General features: G+C 60.6%; 1 protein-coding gene across 1 annotated transcript in view; it reads right to left on the bottom strand.

Annotated features, from left to right (window-relative positions):
- Positions 1–19,001, bottom strand: part of LOC116951358 (protein sidekick-2-like) — a 303,157-nt gene that overhangs the window by 13,898 nt on the left and 270,258 nt on the right. Inside the window, exons 22-36 of the mRNA XM_076073639.1 lie at positions 18,703–18,812; positions 17,814–17,964; positions 17,292–17,532; positions 16,558–16,673; positions 15,158–15,509; positions 14,147–14,245; positions 13,565–13,759; positions 13,014–13,332; positions 12,440–12,543; positions 12,136–12,206; positions 9,512–9,731; positions 8,178–8,234; positions 6,117–6,218; positions 5,302–5,417; positions 4,488–4,689 (exon numbers count right to left, since the gene is read on the bottom strand). Of these exons, the coding sequence (XP_075929754.1) occupies positions 4,488–4,689; positions 5,302–5,417; positions 6,117–6,218; positions 8,178–8,234; positions 9,512–9,731; positions 12,136–12,206; positions 12,440–12,543; positions 13,014–13,332; positions 13,565–13,759; positions 14,147–14,245; positions 15,158–15,509; positions 16,558–16,673; positions 17,292–17,532; positions 17,814–17,964; positions 18,703–18,812 (2,455 nt within the window). The remainder of the gene's footprint in view (positions 1–4,487; positions 4,690–5,301; positions 5,418–6,116; positions 6,219–8,177; positions 8,235–9,511; positions 9,732–12,135; positions 12,207–12,439; positions 12,544–13,013; positions 13,333–13,564; positions 13,760–14,146; positions 14,246–15,157; positions 15,510–16,557; positions 16,674–17,291; positions 17,533–17,813; positions 17,965–18,702; positions 18,813–19,001) is intronic.

Below are 19,001 nucleotides of genomic sequence, written 5' to 3'. Positions count from 1 at the left end.
AGTGTGTGTGAGTATGTGTGAGTGTGCGTGCGTGAGTGTGTGTGTGCGTGAGTGTGTGTGTGCGTGAGTGTGTGTGTGCGTGAGTGTGTGTGTGCGTGAGTGTGTGTGTGCGTGCGAGTGTGCGTGCGTGAGTGTGTGTGTGCGTGAGTGTGTGTGTGCGTGAGTGTGTGTGTGCGTGAGTGTGTGTGTGCGTGAGTGTGTGTGTGCGTGAGTGTGTGTGTGCGTGTGAGTGCGCGCGCGAGTTGGGTGTGAGTGTACGTGTATCATTGGGTGAGTGTGAGTGTGTGAGAGGTCAGCGTGCTGCACCGCGCTACCCTGCGCACCCACAGAGCCGTCTCCGTTGGACGACTCCTGTCCACGTGCAACAACAACAACACCACCATCATCATCATCATCGGCACAGCATGACGATCGCCATCTGATCTGCCAACCGGTGCTGGCGGGGAGGGAGGAGGGGAGGTGGGGGGAGGGGAGTTTGGGGGAGGGGAGTTTGGGGGGGATTGGGGGGGGGGCATTATCTCGTGTTCCGCACCGCGCCCGCTCGCTCATTAAAGAGACCTTGCTGAGAGCCGCAAGGCCACGCAGCGCGACCCGGGCAGGGCGCGCAGGACGTGGAAGCAACGCCAAGGAGGCGGGCACGCACGCGCACGCACGCACGCGAACGCACGCACGCACGCGCGCGCACGCACGCACGCACACGCACGCACACGCACGCACGCATGTACGCAAACGCACGCACACGCACGCACGCACGCACGCACACGCACGCGTACGCACACGCACGCACGCGCAACTCTCAGCCGCTGGCAACACTCGAATCCGCGCACTTGGCGCATGCATGTTAAATGTTCACAACACCTCCTTCCCTCCAGCACACCAAGACAAGGATCCTCCGTGGAGCGCGTAGCACCTACAGATGGCCGGCATTGCAACACCACGCCCGGCCGCCTTTGTCTCCCCAATACTGATGTTTCATACACATTGCACAAGGTTGTATGTGGGGTGCAGAATATGTGCATGTGTGTTGTAGGGTGTGAGTGTGTGCTACATGGTGTGAGTGTGTGCTACAGGGTGTGAGTGTGTGCTACATGGTGTGAGTGTGTGCTACATGGTGTGAGTGTGTGCTACATGGTGTGAGTGTGTGCTACATGGTGTGTGTGCTACATGGTTTGAGTGTGTGCTGCAGGGTGTGTGTGCTGCAGGGTGTGAGTGTGTGCTACATGGTGTGAGTGTGTGCTACATGGGGTGAGTGTGTGCTACATGGTGTGAGTGTGTGCTACATGGTGTGAGTGTGTGCTACATGGTGTGAGTGTGTGCTACATGGTGTGTGTGCTACATGGTGTGAGTGTGTGCTACATGGTGTGAGTGTGAGCTACATGGTGTGAGTGTGTGCTGCAGGGTGTGAGTGTGTGCTACATGGTGTGAGTGTGTGCTACATGGTGTGAGTGTGTGCTACATGGTGTGAGTGTGTGCTACATGGTGTGTGTGCTACATGGTGTGAGTGTGTGCTGCAGGGTGTGAGTGTGTGCTGCAGGGTGTGAGTGTGTGCTGCAGGGTGTGAGTGTGTGCTGCAGGGTGTGAGTGTGTGCTACATGGTGTGAGTGTGTGCTACATGGTGTGTGTGCTGCAGGGTGTGAGTGTGTGCTACATGGTGTGAGTGTGTGCTACATGGTGTGAGTGTGTGCTGCAGGTTGTGAGTGGGTGCTACATGGTGTGAGTGTGTGCTACATGGTGTGAGTGTGTGCTGCAGGGTGTGAGTGTGTGCTGCAGGGTGTGAGTGTGTGCTGCAGGGTGTGAGTGCGCCCATCACTGGCTGGCCGAGTTTGGCACAGCTCACGCTGAGAACGGAACACGGCCCCTGGCGTCGCTCGCAGGGAAATACAAAATGCAACGCCCCCCCCCCCCTCAACTCGCTGTCGGGGGGGTGGAGGGCCCCGCCTTGTGCACGGCGTGCGCGTGGCACATGGGGGGGGGGGGTCGGCGCACTGCACTAGGACCGCGCAGAGGGGGGGTCACACGACCAGTCTATAGGAACCAGGGACCTTGAGTCCCCAGGTGCATGGTCATTAAGTCACCAGGAACCAGTCACTGGCTCACCAGGAACCAGTCACTGGCTCACCAGGAACCAGTCACTGGCTCACCAGGAACCAGTCACTGGCTCACCAGGAACCAGTCACTGGCTCACCGGGGACCAGTCACTGGCTCATCAGGAACCAGTCACTGGCTCATCAGGAACCAGTCACTGGCTCACCGGGGACCAGTCACTGGCTCACCGGGGACCAGTCACTGGCTCATCAGGAACCAGTCACTGGCTCATCAGGAACCAGTCACTGGCTCACCGGGGACCAGTCACTGGCTCATTAGGAACCAGTCACTGGCTCACCAGGAACCAGTCACTGGCTCACCAGGAACCAGTCACTGGTTCACCAGGAACCAGTCACTGGCTCACCAGGAACCAGTCACTGGCTCACCAGGAACCAGTCACTGGCTCACCGGGGACCAGTCACTGGCTCACCGGGGACCAGTCACTGGCTCATCAGGAACCAGTCACTGGCTCACCAGGAACCAGTCACTGGCTCACCAGGAACCAGTCACTGGCTCACCAGGAACCAGTCACTGGCTCACCAGGAACCAGTCACTGGCTCACCAGGAACCAGTCACTGGCTCACCAGGAACCAGTCACTGGCTCACCAGGAACCAGTCACTGGCTCACCAGGAACCAGTCACTGGCTCACCAGGAACCAGTCACTGGCTCACCAGGAACCAGTCACTGGCTCACCAGGAACCAGTCACTGGCTCACCAGGAACCTTGAGTCAGTGAGGACCGGGTCGTGCTCGCCGTGGATGCGAGCACGACGAGGGGGGGGGGGGGCGTGGGGGGGCGTGGGGGGGCGTGGGGGGGGCGTGGGGGGGTGAAACCGCCCTCGCCCCCAGCGGTGGTGCCCTCGGGCAGCTTAAACATTTCACGAGCGCCGCAGGGCCGACCGCCGCCAAGCGCTTAGCGGGGCCGGCGTCGGCGATTCGCGATTTCATTCGGCGTGACGGCACGGGCCCCACGGGGGACGGGACCCCCTCCGTGGGCACGGGGGAGGAGGGGGGCGGGCAAGCACGGAACGGGCGGCGCGCGCAGGGGGTGAGGCGAGGAGAGAAAGCGCTGTGCCGCGCTTCTTACGTGGACAGCCGCTCCACTGCCTGATGACGAGGGCATTTTTTCCAATATGCCAATGTCAACTTGTAGCACTCCGCTCCTCACTCTCTCGTAGAGAGAGAGAGGACCACTCAGAGGCGGTGAGGCAGCAGCAGTAGCGGCAGCCACGCGCTGGGCGGCCTGCGCGACCAACAATTGCCCAAGCTTCGCGGTCCTACAAATATGTTAACGTGTTATCAGCACAATGAATGAGTGCTCACGTTTGGGTGTAAACCGGAACACCTGGAGAAAACCCCACGCGTGCGAGAGGGAAACGCTCTATCCCATGCAGACAGAGCATGTGGAAGGCCACATTTGTTTTTATTTTTCCGAACTTCCTTCTCCCGACAGCGGCCAGGGTCCGGCTCCTCCTCGACTCCCCACACAAAGGGAGCGTCGCGACAACATTCACGTGGCGATCCACCAACCCTAGTTGCCTCCACAGTGCTGGATTGCAGGCCACGTGCCGCACAGGCGAGCACCACCACCACAACTCCCACCACTAGAGGGGAAGAGGCAATTATAATGGGGAAATTGAATGATTGAGATGCAAAGCAATGCGCTTTGGGATGCTGAGATCCTTGCACTAAATCAATCAATCCGACTCAGGTTGCCGGCTTCAATATCACTCAGCCTGTTATCTCCGCTGTACCCGTTGCTCCGGGCCCTGTTAACAGCTAATGGAAATCATTTACCCAGAAATGCCTCACCGAGGCCCGACACTCGTATTCAGTGGGGCCACCGCTAAATCTGCTCGTCTGGCCATGAATTGCGCGATTAATGAGAGTTCAGCTTCGCGTGGGAGGCAACCGCAGAGCCCCCGAAGAACACCCAGGCACCACGCTGCTCCGTACAAGGGGATGACGCTCACCACCGCCACCGCCTGAACACCGCGCGCCTACAGCACCTGGCAAGCCCTGGTGCAGGTGCAGGTCTCCCATCCACGCACTAAACCAGGCTCAACCCCGCTTAGGGGCGGAGGAGAGGCGTGTGCGGTGAGGGTGTGGGTGGGTGCACGAGTGACGGATGAGTGCGTGCGTTCTTGCGTGGGTGTGGGGAACGGTGGCACGGTGGTCAGTGCACCTGGTGCGAGTGTGTAAGCATCAGCATTGGAGGGTGGTGGGTGGGGAGACAAAGGCGTCCGGCCGGTCGTGGCTCAGACCACAACCACCCCTTCAGAGGCGCGCGTCGTTTACAGCCTTCATCGGTGCTGCTCGCTGACAACACTGGCCCCGACAGCCCGCACGAGCGAGCGTGCGAGCGAGCGAGCGAGCGGCACCGGGGCGAGTTTGGGGCTCACCAGCGGCGAGCGTGCGGGCCGTGACGGGCCCCGTGCGGGGCCCCTCGCCGGCCGAGTTGTAGGCGCACACGGCCACAGCGTAGGCCGTGTAGCCCGTGAGGTTGCGCAAGCGCACACTCGTCTCGGGGAGGAAGAGCGTTCGGGCGCTCTCCTGCACGGCGGCGCCGCCGGCCTCGCGCCGCCCCGCGTCGCTGTAGTACACCTACACAGGAGGCCCGCAGAGGTACACAGTCAAACATTCCCCCTCCCCACCACCACCACCTCCACCTCCAAGCCACCGCGTGTGATCTTCAACAGGTTGTCGGGGCAAATGCCGTTAGCGAGCGAATTGTGAATTCCGGCACGGCGCGCCTACGAAGGCGCACGCGCACGCCCCATCGCATCAGACACACACAGACACACACACGCGCAAACACGCACTCACCACCACTCACAAGCTCAGCGAATCGCGCGCTCACACACGTAGACGCAAGTGATGGTGGCACGCACTCTACCACCCCCATCGACTCGACGTGGCCTCTCTAACATCAACATGCCAACTTGCATACTCGTGCAATAATGGCCAGCGATCTATGCTCATGTTTCCGTAACTTCATTTGACCACGGATGGATTTTAAAAGTTTGGTGTCCGAGAATCCAACTTGTGTTGTTGATTTCATTTATTGAACATTGTGACCGTGCACTGTTTAAGATTTCCTTCCGTGGCGCGATTGCATTGATCAATTTCGTGATCCAGGTCACTTTCTAGCTCTCCCCTGGCTAAGCAAAACACAAGTGAAACCCTGACCGCGGGAGGTCAAGGTCAGCCACTCACCTTGTACCCCTGGATGATTCCATTGTGCGCTCCAGCAGGAGGGGGGTCCCACGTCACCTCCAGCTGAGTGGAGCTCGTGGGCCGTACCACTAAGTTCTGGGGGGGCGCCGAGGGCACTTGTGTGGCCCAACCGGGAAAAGGAAAATCGTGAAACGTTAAAACAATCGGTCAGTTACGCACATGGGCAAAGTGTGTGCATGCTATACGGGGGATCTTTGTCTTGGTTTGTATTTGTTAGTGTGGGGAGCAGTGGTGTAGCTGTTAGTGTGCTGCGCTACGAACCCGGTGACCCGAGTTCGATTCTCGTTCACGGCCAACACACCAGTGACGATTCTCTGAACCGGTCCTGGACTTCCCCTAGGTCGACTCGGCCTCAAATAAGCGCTGTACCTGGCGCAATGTGCAAACATCGCCGGATGTGGCGCTGGCCACCCACCCGTGCTAACCTCTGCAGGTGCTCACGAACAGCACTTGCCCCAACAGTCCGTCAAGGCTGCAGGATTGTGTCTTTGTCAGCGCACGTGTACGCAACGCACCCCGTGGGCGCGAGTTCGATCCCTGCTCAACATTCGGTGACGAAGAGCCGAACCACCCGGGCGGCCACACGATCGACTCAGACGCAAATGAGCAACCGGTGGCGTGCGCAAACGTCGGCTTTGGGGAGACAAAGACGGCCGGGCGTGGAGCTGGCTACACCAACACCTCATGCATCGTGCCAGCCTTAATCGGTGCACTTGCCCAAACGGTATGTGTAGGCTATACGGAGGGCCGTCATCTGTGTGTGTGTGTGTTTAATGAGGTGCGGTGGGGGTTACCTGCTTCCCCCACGTACACCTGGAGGGGGGCCGTGGGGGGTCCTTCCCCCGCGGCGTTGTAGGCGCTGACGATCACCTCGTAGCGGCGAAACTTCGTGAGTTCTGAGCACACGCAGAGGCACACACACACACAGTGAGCACAAAGACAAAGATTCCCCCCGTGTAGCCTTAACGGACTGTTGGGGCAAGTGCAGTTAGAGAGCAGCACCTGTGAAGGCCTGCACAACACACGAGGGGGTGGGTGGCCAGCACCACGCCCGGCCGCCTGTGTTTCCTGAGTGGCGATGTTTACACATCGCACCAGATACTCATTTGAGGCTGAGTTGACCTAGAGGAGGCCCGGGACCGATTCAGATAATCGTCACTGGCGTTGGCCGTGAGCGGGAATCGAACTCGAGTCGCTGGGTTTGTAACGCAACGCACTAACCACTACACTACCGCTGCCCAACACACCCATATATACACACACACAAAGATCCACACGGCAACAAACACACAGATCCACACGGTAACACACACACAGATCCACACGGTAACACACACACACAGATCCACACGGTAACACACACACACACATATCCACACGGTAACACACACACACAGATCCACACGGCAACACACACACAGATCCACACGGCAACACACACACAGATCCACACGGCAACACACACACACACAGATCCACACGGTAACACACACAGATCCACACGGTAACACACACACACAGATCCACACGGTAACACACACACAGATCCACACGGTAACACAAACACACAGATCCACACGGTAACACACACAGAGATCCACACGGCAACACACACACACAGATCCACACGGTAACACCACACACACAGATCCACACGGCAACACACACACAGATCCACACGGCAACACACACACAGATCCACACGGTAACACACACACACAGATCCACACGGTAACACCACACACACACACATATCCACACGGTAACACCACACACACACACACAGATCCACACGGTAACACACACACACAAGCATATCCACACGGCAACACACACACACAAAAGGCAACACCACACACACAAATCAACACGGCAACACCACACACACACAAATCAACACGGCAACACCACACACACACACACAAATCAACACGGCAACACCACACACACACAAATCAACACGGCAACACCACACACACACAAATCAACACGACAACACCACACACACACAAATCAACACGGCAACACCACACACACCACACACGCGCGCGCATAATTCTTCTCGTGCTTTATTCGCTTTGGTCTGACACGGCTGCCCAGCGCTGCTCATTTGAAGTCTGATATCAAGCACGGGCGCAGGCAAGAGGAACACAATGCCTGCTGGGTGTGCAGGGAGTCACGGAGGAGGAGGAGGGGGGGGCGAGCAGGAGCACGAAGAGTTTTTTCTGCCAAACCCACGGCCTTGGGCAACCCGGTTCCATTTCCGCACTGCCGCTCACAGCCCACGCTCGCAGTGCATTCATCTCGCACGCGCGCGCGTGCACCTCGGGAGACGCAGGGCAGCACACACGCAACACGTGCACGCTCCTCGAAAACAACAAAGATCCACCCTCCCCCCCTCCTCCCGCATAGCCTTAAGAGACTGTTGGGGCAAGTGCTGTTTGCGAGTAGCGCCTACGAAGGCCGGCTACGGCACGCGAGGGGGTGGGTGGCCAGCACCACGCCCGGCCGCCTTTGCCTCCCCAGTGTCGATGTTAACACACCGCACCGGGTACTCATTTGAGGCTGAGTCGACCTCGGCGGAGGCCCAGGACCGGTTCAGATAATCGTCACTGAGTGTTGGTCGTGAGCAGGAATCGAACTCGGGCCGCCGGGTTCATAGCGCAGCTACTCTACCACACACGCGCACACACGCGCGCGCGACCGTGTCGCTTAATGACCATCCAAGGCACAACACCCTGAGCTCTTTGCGCTAATGAAGTCTGATGAGTCGTGAAGAGCGGAGAGCAATTGGGGGATGACGATGATGATGACGACGACGACGCACGTGTCTGTGGCGTGCGCGTGGCACGTACGAGAGAGCTCGTATCGCCGCATGGAGGAGTTGTTCAGGATCTTCGTGTCGTACTTTGCTGCGGGGAGAGCAAAGAGAGAGACGAGGGTCAGGGCACGGGGATTTGTCTCAGACGCCGTCATCATCATCATCACCATCTTACTGCGATCGGGGCGTGTGCGTGATCTGTCGCGCGTTGTGTAAGTTTGTGAGAGTATGTGGGCCTCCCGTAGGTCGACTCGGCCTCAAATCAGTATCTGGTGCGATGTGTCAACATCGCTATTGGGAAGACACAATGCGACCGGGCGTGGTGCTGGCTACCTCACTCCCGTCGTGTTACTTGCTGACAGCAATTGCCCCTGCAGTCTGTTACGGGCTATACGGGGGGGGGATCTTAAACTCCGTGTAGCTTAGTGTTTGTGCGAGTGTTTCGTGGTGTGTTTGGTGATTATAGCCGAGGTTTGTGTGTGCATCCTGTGTGTGTGTGTGCATCCTGTGTGTGTGTGCATCCTGTGTGTGTGTGCATCCTGTGTGTGTGCATCCTGTGTGTGTGCATCCTGTGTGTATGCATCCTGTGTGTGTGCATCCTGTGTGTGTGTGTGTGCATCCTGTGTGTGTGCATCCTGTGTGTGTGCATCCTGTGTGTGTGTGTGCATCCTGTGTGTGTGCATCCTGTGTGTATGTGCATCCTGTGTGTGTGTGTGCATCCTGTGTGTGTGTGTGTGTGCATCCTGTGTGTGCATCCTGTGTGTGTCCGTCCTGTGTGTGTGCATCCTGTGTGTGTGTGCATCCTGTGTGTGTGCATCCTGTGTGTGTGTGTGCATCCTGTGTGTGTGCATCCTGTGTGTGTGTGCATCCTGTGTGTGTGTGTGCATCCTGTGTGTGTGTGTGTGTGCATCCTGTGTGTGCATCCTGTGTGTGTCCGTCCTGTGTGTGTGCATCCTGTGTGTGTGTGCATCCTGTGTGTGTGCATCCTGTGTGTGTGCGTCCTGTGTGTGTCCGTCCTGTGTGTGTGCATCCTGTGTGTGTGTGTGCATCCTGTGTGTGTGTGTGCATCCTGTAGTGTGCATCCTGTGTGTGTGTGTGTGTGCATCCTGTGTGTGTGTGTGTGTGCGTCCTGTGTATGTGTGTGTGCATCCTGTGTGTGTGTGTGCGTCCTGTGTGTGTCCGTCCTGTGTGTGTGCATCCTGTGTGTGTGTGTGCATCCTGTGTGTGTGCATCCTGTGTGTGTGTGTGCATCCTGTGTGTGTGCATCCTGTGTGTGTGTGCGTCCTGTGTGTGTGTGTGCGTGCCGAGTGTGGCGCCTGGCGAGCGCGGTGTCGTGAGCGTGCGGCGAGGAGCGCGCTGCCTCCTCACACAGCAGCTGCGCCTGCATAGGCGAGGGGTTGATGGCCAGCGCGCTCTGGGCGTGCGCCCCCCCCGCGCCTCCTCCGTGGCCCCCCCCGGCGCCTCCCCCGTGGCCCCCCGGCTGCAAGGGCTGCGCGCTGGGCGCCGCCGGCGTGGCCGCGTCCGCCACCTCGCGGTAATGCACCCGGTACCCCAGCAGCACCCCGTTCAGAGACGCCGCCTCCGGGGGCTGCCAGTGCGCGTGTGTACACGTGTGTGTGTACACGTGCGTTTGTGCACGTGTGTGTGTGTACACGTGTGTGTGTGTACACGTGTGTGTGTACACGTGTGTGTGTGCACGTGTGTGTGTGTACACGTGTGTATACGTGTGTGTGTACACGTGTGTGTGTGTGCACGTGTGTGTGTACACGTGTGTGTGTACACGTGTGTGTACACGTGTGTGTACACGTGTGTGTGTGTGTACACGTGTGTGTACACGTGTGTGTGTACACGTGTGTGTACACGTGTGTGTGTACACGTGTGTGTGCACGTGTGTGTGTGTGCACGTGTGTGTGTGTGCACGTGTGTACACGTGTGTGTGTGTACACGTGTGTGTACACGTGTGTGTGTACACGTGTGTGTGTACACGTGTGTGTGTGTACACGTGTGTGTGTGCACGTGTGTGTGTGTGTGCACGTGTGTGTGTACACGTGTGTGTGTACACGTGTGTGTGCACGTGTGTGTGTGTACACGTGTGTGTGTACACGTGTGTGTGCACGTGTGTGTGCACGTGTGTGTGTGTACACGTGTGTGTGTGCACGTGTGTGTACACGTGTGTGTGTGCACGTGTGTGTGCACGTGTGTGTGTATTCACGTGTGTGTGTGCACGTGTGTGTGTAGACGTGTGTGTAGACGTGTGTGTGTGTGTGCGAACGCGTGTAGGTACACGCGTTCGCGCGTGCAGGTGTGCAAACAAAAGTTCGAGAGTGTGCACGCGTGCGATGATGTTCGTGCAATGTGTGTGCGTGTGTTCGTGTGTGCGTGTGTATCAGAGTGAGCATGCGAAACAGACACAAATAAAAAAAAACTGATAAATTAGTCGCAACAAATAATTACCGTTGGAAACTTGTAATCCCACTTTGATGCGCGGTATTGACGTCGCTATTGAGCCCACGAGCCGTGTAATTACGCGTGACGCCAACGATCCGCGCCGAGAACACGCGGTGCTAATCCCCCCACCCCTAGCCCCCCTCCCCTGCCATCATCAGCACGGAGCAGGCGGGCGGACAGAGGTGAGAGTGGGGGGTTCAGAGAAAGAGGTGGTGGAGGGGGTGGGTGGAGGAGGTGAGCGCGGTGGTGGTGGCGATGATGATGGTCGTGGTGAGCGTGGAGGAGGTGAGCGCGGTGGTGGTGGCGATGATGATGATCGTGGTGAGCATGGAGGAGGTGATGATGGTTGTGGTGACAGTGGAGGAGGTGATGATGGTCGTGGAGGAGGTGATGATGGTTGTGGTGACAGTGGAGGAGGTGATGATGGTTCTGGTGAGAGTGGAGGAGGTGATGATGGTTGTGGTGAGAGTGGAGAGGTGATGATGGTTGTGGTGAGAGTGGAGGAGGTGATGATGGTTGTGGTGAGCGTGGAGGAGGTGATGATGGTTGTGGTGAGAGTGGAGGAGGTGATGATGGTTGTGGTGAGAGTGGAGGAGGTGATGATGGTTCTGGTGAGAGTGGAGGAGGTGATGATGGTTGTGGTGAGAGTGGAGAGGTGATGATGGTTGTGGTGAGAGTGGAGGAGGTGATGATGGTTGTGGTGAGAGTGGTGGAGGTGATGATGGTTGTGGTGAGAGTGGAGGAGGTGATGATGGTTGTGGTGAGAGTGGTGGAGGTGATGATGGTTGTGGTGAGAGTGGAGGAGGTGATGATGGTTGTGGTGAGCGTGGAGGAGGTGATGATGGTCGTGGTGAGAGTGGTGGAGGTGATGATGGTTGTGGTGAGAGTGGAGGAGGTGATGATGGTTCTGGTGGGAGTGGAAGAGGTGATGATGTTTGTGGTGAAAGTGGAGGAGGTGATGATGGTCGCGGATTCTGGGAATGACAAAACCCCAACCCCCCCCCCCCAACCGACTTGCAAATTGCCACCATAAATATGAAAACAGCCACGAATCTTACAGCGAGCACGGAGGAGCAAGGAGGAGGAGGCAGAGATGAGGAATCATTCATTTATTTTGTTAGCGGCTGGATGAGTGACGCCCGGAGACGAGGCGCCCTGTTAATGAGGCAGGAGGGAAATGTCTGCTGCAAATGAGCTCTGGGGCTCTCGTCGGGAAATGCGTTGCTCACCCACTCCTCTCTGTCTATTTACCAAAAAAATCAACCGCATGAATATTTAAAATGATAAATAAACAGTTAAACGCACTCGTGGTAGGTTAATAGGAGAGCCCAAGGTACAACCGACAGCACCGGAGGGGGGGGGTGGGGGGGTGTTTGGAGTAAGTAACAATGAAGAGCCCTCGATAGATGTCGCGTTGCCACCCCACTCAAACGCGCGCGTCAATAGCACCACCGCGCCTCCGCGTGTGGCGGCCTGCGCGTGCACCACCGATGTGTGGGTGGAGCTGGCTGGAGACAAGTGGATCTGGTGCAGTGCTCCATTACCTCCCACTTGAGCAGCACGGACGTGGTGCTGTGCGGCGACACCAACACGATCCTGGGGGGTCTGTCCGGCGCTGGGGTCGGGGGTCGGGAGGCGAGGAGCGGGCAGGGACGTTACGGGACGAACCCAAAAGCACACCGAGCCAAAGCGCACCTAGCCTGGCACAAGCACGGCGGAGACCTCGCGCGTCTTGTCCAGTAACCGGCAGCTGTTAGCGCTTTGGCCCTGCGAACCCGGCGGACCGCCGAGTTGGACTCCCGCTCATGGCCACGATGGAACGAGTGATGAGGGCGGAGGGGCGCTCACCGGCCTGCAGCGTGGCGATCTCCTCCGACTCCTCGCTCCAGCCACTCGCGCCGACGTCGTTCGTGGCAGAGACGCGGAAACGGAACGTCGTGTACGGCCTGAGCCTGCACGCAGCGCACACGGACACGCGCGCACGCTCTCAACACATGTCGAAAAGATCCCCCCACCCCCCCCCCCCCGACAGCCTTGACAGACTGTTGGGGCAAGTTCTGCTCGCAAGCAGCACCTACGAAGGCCGGCACGGCACACGAGGGGGTGGGTAGCCAGCACCACGCCCGGCCGCCTTTGTCTCCCCAGTGGCGATGTTTACACACCGCACCAGGTACTCATTTTGAGGCTGAGTCGACCTAGGGGAGGTCCAGGAGCGGTTCAGATGATCACTGGGTGTTGGTGGCTGTGACGAGCGGGAATCGAACTCGGGTCGCCCGAGTTCGATTCCCGCCCGAGTTCGTAGCGGTACCGCTCCCCATTCACCACACACGCACGCACGCACACTCGCTCCCCACACACACACGCACACGCACGCTCCCCACACACACACGCACGCTCCTCACACACGCACACGCTCGCTCACCCCGTGACGGTGAAGGCGGTGAGGTTGGGAGGAATCCACGCCACGTGAGTCCTCCAGCCCCTGCCCGGCGCCCGTGCCCCGCCGCCGGAGGGGCCCGCAGCCGCCGCCGCCGCCCCCCCGCGCTGTCCGCCCGTGCCCCCCGTGCCCCCCGTGCCGCCCGTGCCGCCCGTGCCCACCGTGCCGGTGGCGCGCGTCTGGAGGGTGAAGTGTCGGAGCGGCGCCGCGTGGTCCCCACCGGCGCCCCAGCTCAGCGTCACGGCGCGCGCCGTCACGGCCGCGTGCGGCGTCAGCGCGGGGCGGCTGGGAGCGTCGGGGCGACCTGGGGGGGGGGGGGGAGGGGGGGCGTGTGGCTCTGCTGTGGCGGCCGGCCTTCATCGGTTGACGCTCGCAAACGTCTCGCGCCGTTAGAAGAATTCCGTGGGATACCGCCGTCGGCGCGCGACGCGGGCCGACGGCGGATCGTCAACGCCTCCACGAACAGTGGGGCAACCCGCCGGGCCTGGCGGTGGGGGCCGCGTGCGTGGCGTGTCCCCCCCCCCCACCCCGCTCACCTCGGCTCGCGGTGACGATGACGGAGAGCTCCGCGGCCTCTCCGTAGCCCCTCCGCGTGCGCGCCAGCACGCGGAAGCGGTAGGCCGACTCGGGGAGGAGGTCGGCGGCGCGGAACGAGCGCGGCGCGGCGCCCAGCTCCGACACGATGGCCGCGCGCCGGTTCGACGACTCGGGCCAGTAGGACACCTTGTAACCTTCGTGGGGGCGGGGGGGGCACAGGGAAGGGGAGACGCCGATGAGACGAGTCCCCGCGCGGTCGTCCTTCCTCCGTCGCGGGTCAAAACAGCCGACGCGCTCGGCCGCTCCCGGTCCACCCCACGGTGGTGGACGCTGGAAAGTGGCCGAGGGACGGCGCTTGTCCACCGGGGGGAGACGGAGCGACGGAATCAGCGCGGGCGTAAGACGCCGCAAGCCGCAGCGCAGGGTCGTGTGGAGGAGGAGGAGGAAGAGGCGGTGGCGGGCGGCTTGGACAGGGAGTGGACTGACCATGGCTGATGATCAAAAGCCTCTCGTGTCTGTTGTGGTGAAGTTGCGGTGTAGTGGGGGGGAGGGGGGAGGGCGCCCCACGGAGGCGGCCGTACCGAGGATGACGCCGCTCGGCTCGGCGGGAGGCTGCCACACCATGAGCACCGCGCTCGCGTTCACGTCCGGGAAGAGGACCCGGCCCGGCGGTCCCGGCACTGCCCCCACACAAAGACAAAGGTCCCCCGTACAGCCTCACATCAGCAACTGTCGGGGCCAGGCGCTGTTCTCGCGAGTAGCAGCAGCAGCAGCAGCATCACCACCACCTATGAAGGCCGGCGCGGCACGCGTGGGGGTGGGTGGCCAACACCACGCCCGGCCGCCTTTGTCTCCCTCGTGGCGATGTTTACACACCGCACCAGGTACTAATTTGAGGCTGGGTCGACCTAAGGGAGGCCCAGGACCGGTTCAGATCATCGTCGCCGTGGTGTTGGCCGTGAGCGGGAATCGAACCCGGGTTGCCAGGTTTGTAGAGCAGCGTTAACCGCTCCCCACCACACGGCGACACCCCACACGGCAACACCCCCACACGGCAACACCCCCTCACGGCGACACCCCACACGGCAACACCCCCTCACGGCAACACCCCCTCACGGCGACACCCCACACGGCGACACCCCACACGGCAACACCCCCACACGGCGACACCCCACACGGCGACACCCCTCACGGTGACACCCCCACACGGCGACACCCCTCACGGCGACACCCCCACACGGCGACACCCCTCACGGCGACACCCCTCACGGCGACACCCCTCACGGCGACACCCCTCACGGAGACACCCCCACACGGAGACACCCCACACGGCGACACCCCTCACGGCAACACCCCCACACGGCGACACCCCTCACGGCGACACCCCTCACGGAGACACCCCACACGGCGACACCCCACACGTAGTTTACCGGTACTCAAACGCTCGTTTCACAAGGGAGCCTTTACCTTGTGAATTGATGGCTCCGCCCATGCGTGTGTCCTGTCCCTTCAGCTACAGCTCCTCAACCCCCCCCCCCCCACTTCGCTTACCCCCCCCCTCACCCCCCCCTCACCCCCCCATCGGCGCTCACCGTCGTCGAGCGTGCGCGCCACCGCGGGCTCGGATGTGCGCGTGCCGTCGCCTGCGCGCGTGTAGGCACGCACGCGCACCTCGTACACGGTGTGCTTGCGCAGCCCCACGAGCGTGGTGTGGCGCGCCCACGTGCCCGGCACCAGCTTCGCCAGCCACGCGTCCTCCGAGGCGTCTTCTCCTCCTCCTCCTCCTCCCCCTCCTCTTCTTCCCTCCTCATCTTCCTCCTCCTCCTCCTCCCCCCCCGCTTCCCCCTCTTCCTCGCGATCGTCGCCCCCGCCGTCATAGCGGCCGTCCGCGCCGTCTCCCGCGGCGGCGTTGGCGCCGTGATGCGGCACCGCCCGGTACAGCACCTGCGGCGTGAGCGATGGGGGTTGGGGGGCGAGGTGGGAGGGGAGGGGGGCGGTGAAGGGGCCGGAACCGATCCGGTGCACCGCTGTGCCACTGCAGCAGCAGGAGTAGCAGCAGGAGTAGCAGCAGCAGGAGTAGCAGCAGCAGGAGCAGCAGCAGGAGTAGCAGCAGCAGGAGTAGCAGGAGTAGCAGCAGCAGGAGTAGCAGCAGCAGGAGTAGCAGCAGCAGGAGTAGCAGCAGCAGGAGTAGCAGCAGGAGCAGGAGAAGTAGCAGCAGGAGTAGCCGCAGGACTAGCAGCAGCATCAGGAGCAGCAGTAGCAGCAGGAGCAGGAGAAGTAGCAGCAGGAGTAGCAGCAGCAGGAGTAGCAGCAGGAGTAGCCGCTCTACCTGACTGTCACCGGGGTCATTCTGTGGTCTGGTGTGACCTCGCCAGATGCGCCCAGAAACCGTCTGTGATAAAGGGCTTCGTAGCTTATAGGTCACGACGCTGCTCCACAGGGCTGCTGGAGTAAAGGCCGCGTGCCAGCGTAGCCACCACAGCCACCACAGCCACAATCACGCAAGGCGCTTGGGACGTCAGTGGGCAGTGCTGTCAAGACGCCCACCTAGGGCCCAGGTGAAGGGAAACTGAAACTCTATTTTATTTATTTTACCAGGTAAGGCCCCACTGAGCTGTACCGCTCTTTTTCAGAAGCGACCTGGCCATCACAAATAATATCCCATTGAAGTGGCTCATCATCGTCACGTGGAAATGTATATCAGCCAAATACTCTAAACGTGTGATGTTGATTCTAAATGCGGAGGGAAAAACCGGAGGACTCCGTAGAAAAATCGACCTGACCACGGAAAGAGAGAGAGAGCTGCAAACTCCAAATATACAGCAGGCGTCGTCATTGTCAGGATCGAACCCACGAGCTCGTGTATACCAGGCGAGGTAGTTAACATCTTGCCACCTCGGCGCCCGATAACACAATCAGGGCGTTAACGAGGCCCGGGGCGAGGAGCCCGTAGGTGATGACCCTGCCACGTGGCAAGGTGAGCGGCGCTCACCTTGAAGCCCAGGATGAGGCCATTGCGCTGGGCCTCCGGGACGGGCCCCCAGTCGACCAGGAGGGACGTGGGCCCCGTGGCGTTGGCGCTCACGTCGGAGGGACCGGCAGACGGGGCTGTGGCGGGGAGGAGGGGCGTTGGGTTATTGCAGCTCCTCAGCTCGTGCCCACCCCTGCGCTAACCCGTGCCAACCCCCGCACCAATTCGTGTCAGCCCGTGCCACCCTCTACATCAGGGGTCGGCAACCTGCGGTTCCGGAGGCCACATGCAGCTCTGTAAGGAACTGCCTCGCGACGTAGTGTAACGTGTAGTGTAATAACGCTGCCTGCCGACGGAAAAGTGGCACTGACAGGCAGAGGGCAGTACACACGTCAGCAGAGGGCAGTACACACGTCAGCAGAGGGCAGTACACACGTCAGCAGAGGGCAGTACACACGTCGTCTTAACCATCTTGAGACGCCGCCAGCTAGTAGACAGCCTGCCAACCGCGCCGGCTCGGCAGCGCCGTCGAATGAGGCGGATGTGTGACTTGCGTGTGAGCACGGAGGGCGTCTGTAGTTCCCTGACGTGTGAGCATAGAGACGGTGCCTTAACCCATCCCTGCCTCTGCTCTTCAAGTATTGAGTTTCTGTACCGAATTCGAACGAAAAACCGACCGGCTCTTCTTGTTACGTTCGGTTTTGCCGATCCCCCTGGCTCTGCGGTGAACCCCGGCCCGCCGCTCCGTGACTCACCGGCCTCCTTGGTGAACCCCGACACGGGCTCGCTCCAGGGCCCCGAGCCCACGGCGTTGTAGGCCTGGAGGCGCACCTCGTAGGGCACGTGCGGACGCAGCGGCGCCAGCGTGGCCTCGCGCTCCGAGCGGTCGGGCACCGTGCGGTCGACGGGCGGCTCCGAGGGCCCGCTGGCGCGCACCACGCGGATGCGGTAGCCGAGCGACTCGGGCATGCCGTTGTACTGCCACTCGGCCAGCGGCTGCGCACGCGGAGGAGACGCGACGTTGGTAAGGGCGGTGCATCGCACTCACTGCCCGCGTACCACGCCACCGCCACCGCCACGAACCGGTCCCACCGGCATCACCGCCAACACCGCCACCGCCAGCATCGTTGCCGCCACCGTCTACACCTCAACCGTCACCGCCACCGAAATCACCACAACCATCACCGCCGCCATCATCGCTGCGACCGTCACCGCTACCGTTGTCGCCGCCGCCGCCGCGATTGCCGGTGTTGAGGCTGTGCAGGAAAGCCACTCACCACCCAGCGCACCCACAGGCTGGTGGCGCCCGCCGTGCGGACGCTCACGTTCTGGGGGGGGACGTCGGGAGGCGCCGGCAGAGTTTGGATCCAGCGGCTCGGAAGGCTGGGGGCACTCACCCCCCCCACGCCGGCCTGGCGCAGGCGGAACCTGAACCCCCACGGTGATGACACAGGGGGGGGGGTCATCTCAATGGGGGGTCATCTCAATGGGGGGGGGGGGGGGGGCGTCATCTCTAGGTTGAGTGGGCTTTAGTTAGCGTGCCACCCAAGCTATGGAACGCCTTGCTACTTGGAAGTCAGGAAGTCAGAGTCGGTAGGTATATTGAAGTCTGCTTTGAAAAAAACAATCTCTTTTAAGTGGCCATCCTTCTTTAGTTTGGTCGGCTGCCCCTGGTTCTGTTTTAGTTTCCTGCTTTCGATGCATTGCCCATTGGGATCCTAGGATGGAATGCGCGAATTTTAAATTTGACCTGTTATTATCTCAAAGGGGGGAAAGGTGACAGAGGAGACAAGAGACGCATGGGGAGGTGAGGCAGGTCCAGTGGGAGGGTGAGGAGTTAAAAAGTGAGGTGATGGGTTGAAGGGTGGGGTGAGGGATTGGGGTGAGAGTTGACGGGTGGGGTGAGGGATTGGGGTGAGAGTTGAAGGGTGAGGGTTTTCAATCAGGGCTGAAGTGTAGGGGTGGGTAGGGTCAGAGGTGAGGGATATGGGGGGTGGGGCGTTGGTGTGTGTGGTGGTGGGTGAGGGTTTGGAGTGAGGGCTGCTGATGTGAGAAGTAAGATGGTGGGGGGGGGGGGGTAGTGGGAGGGGTTGTGAGGGTGATGGTGAGGGGGGTGGAGTGGTTGAGGAAGAGCGGTTGGAGTGAGCAGGCTGGGGTGAGCCTCACCTGTAGAAGGTGTAGGGGTTGAGGTTTGGGATCTCGATCGACCTCGTGCTGGGGTCGTTGCCCATCACGAAAACTTCGCTCCATTCGTCGCTCTCGTCCACCAGGCCGGTCTGTACGAGCACACAAAGACAACGGTTCCCCCCCCCCCCCCCGGTACAGCTTTAACAAACTGGTCAGGGCAAGTGCTGTCAGCGAGTAGCACCTATGAAGGCCGGCACGGCGCACGAGGTGGGTGGGTGGCCAGCACCACGCCGGGCTGCGCTGCGCTGAGCTGGGCGAGGTGAGGAGTGGGACTCAAC

Source organism: Petromyzon marinus, chromosome 43 (genome assembly GCF_048934315.1).
Source record: "Petromyzon marinus isolate PM22_M1 ecotype Great Lakes invasive population chromosome 43, UKy_Petmar_22M1.pri1.0, whole genome shotgun sequence".
In the NCBI taxonomy this organism is placed as follows: domain Eukaryota; kingdom Metazoa; phylum Chordata; class Hyperoartia; order Petromyzontiformes; family Petromyzontidae; genus Petromyzon; species Petromyzon marinus.
The sequence above is the reverse complement of the archived record's forward strand: the minus strand, read 5'-3'. Positions and strand labels throughout refer to the sequence as shown.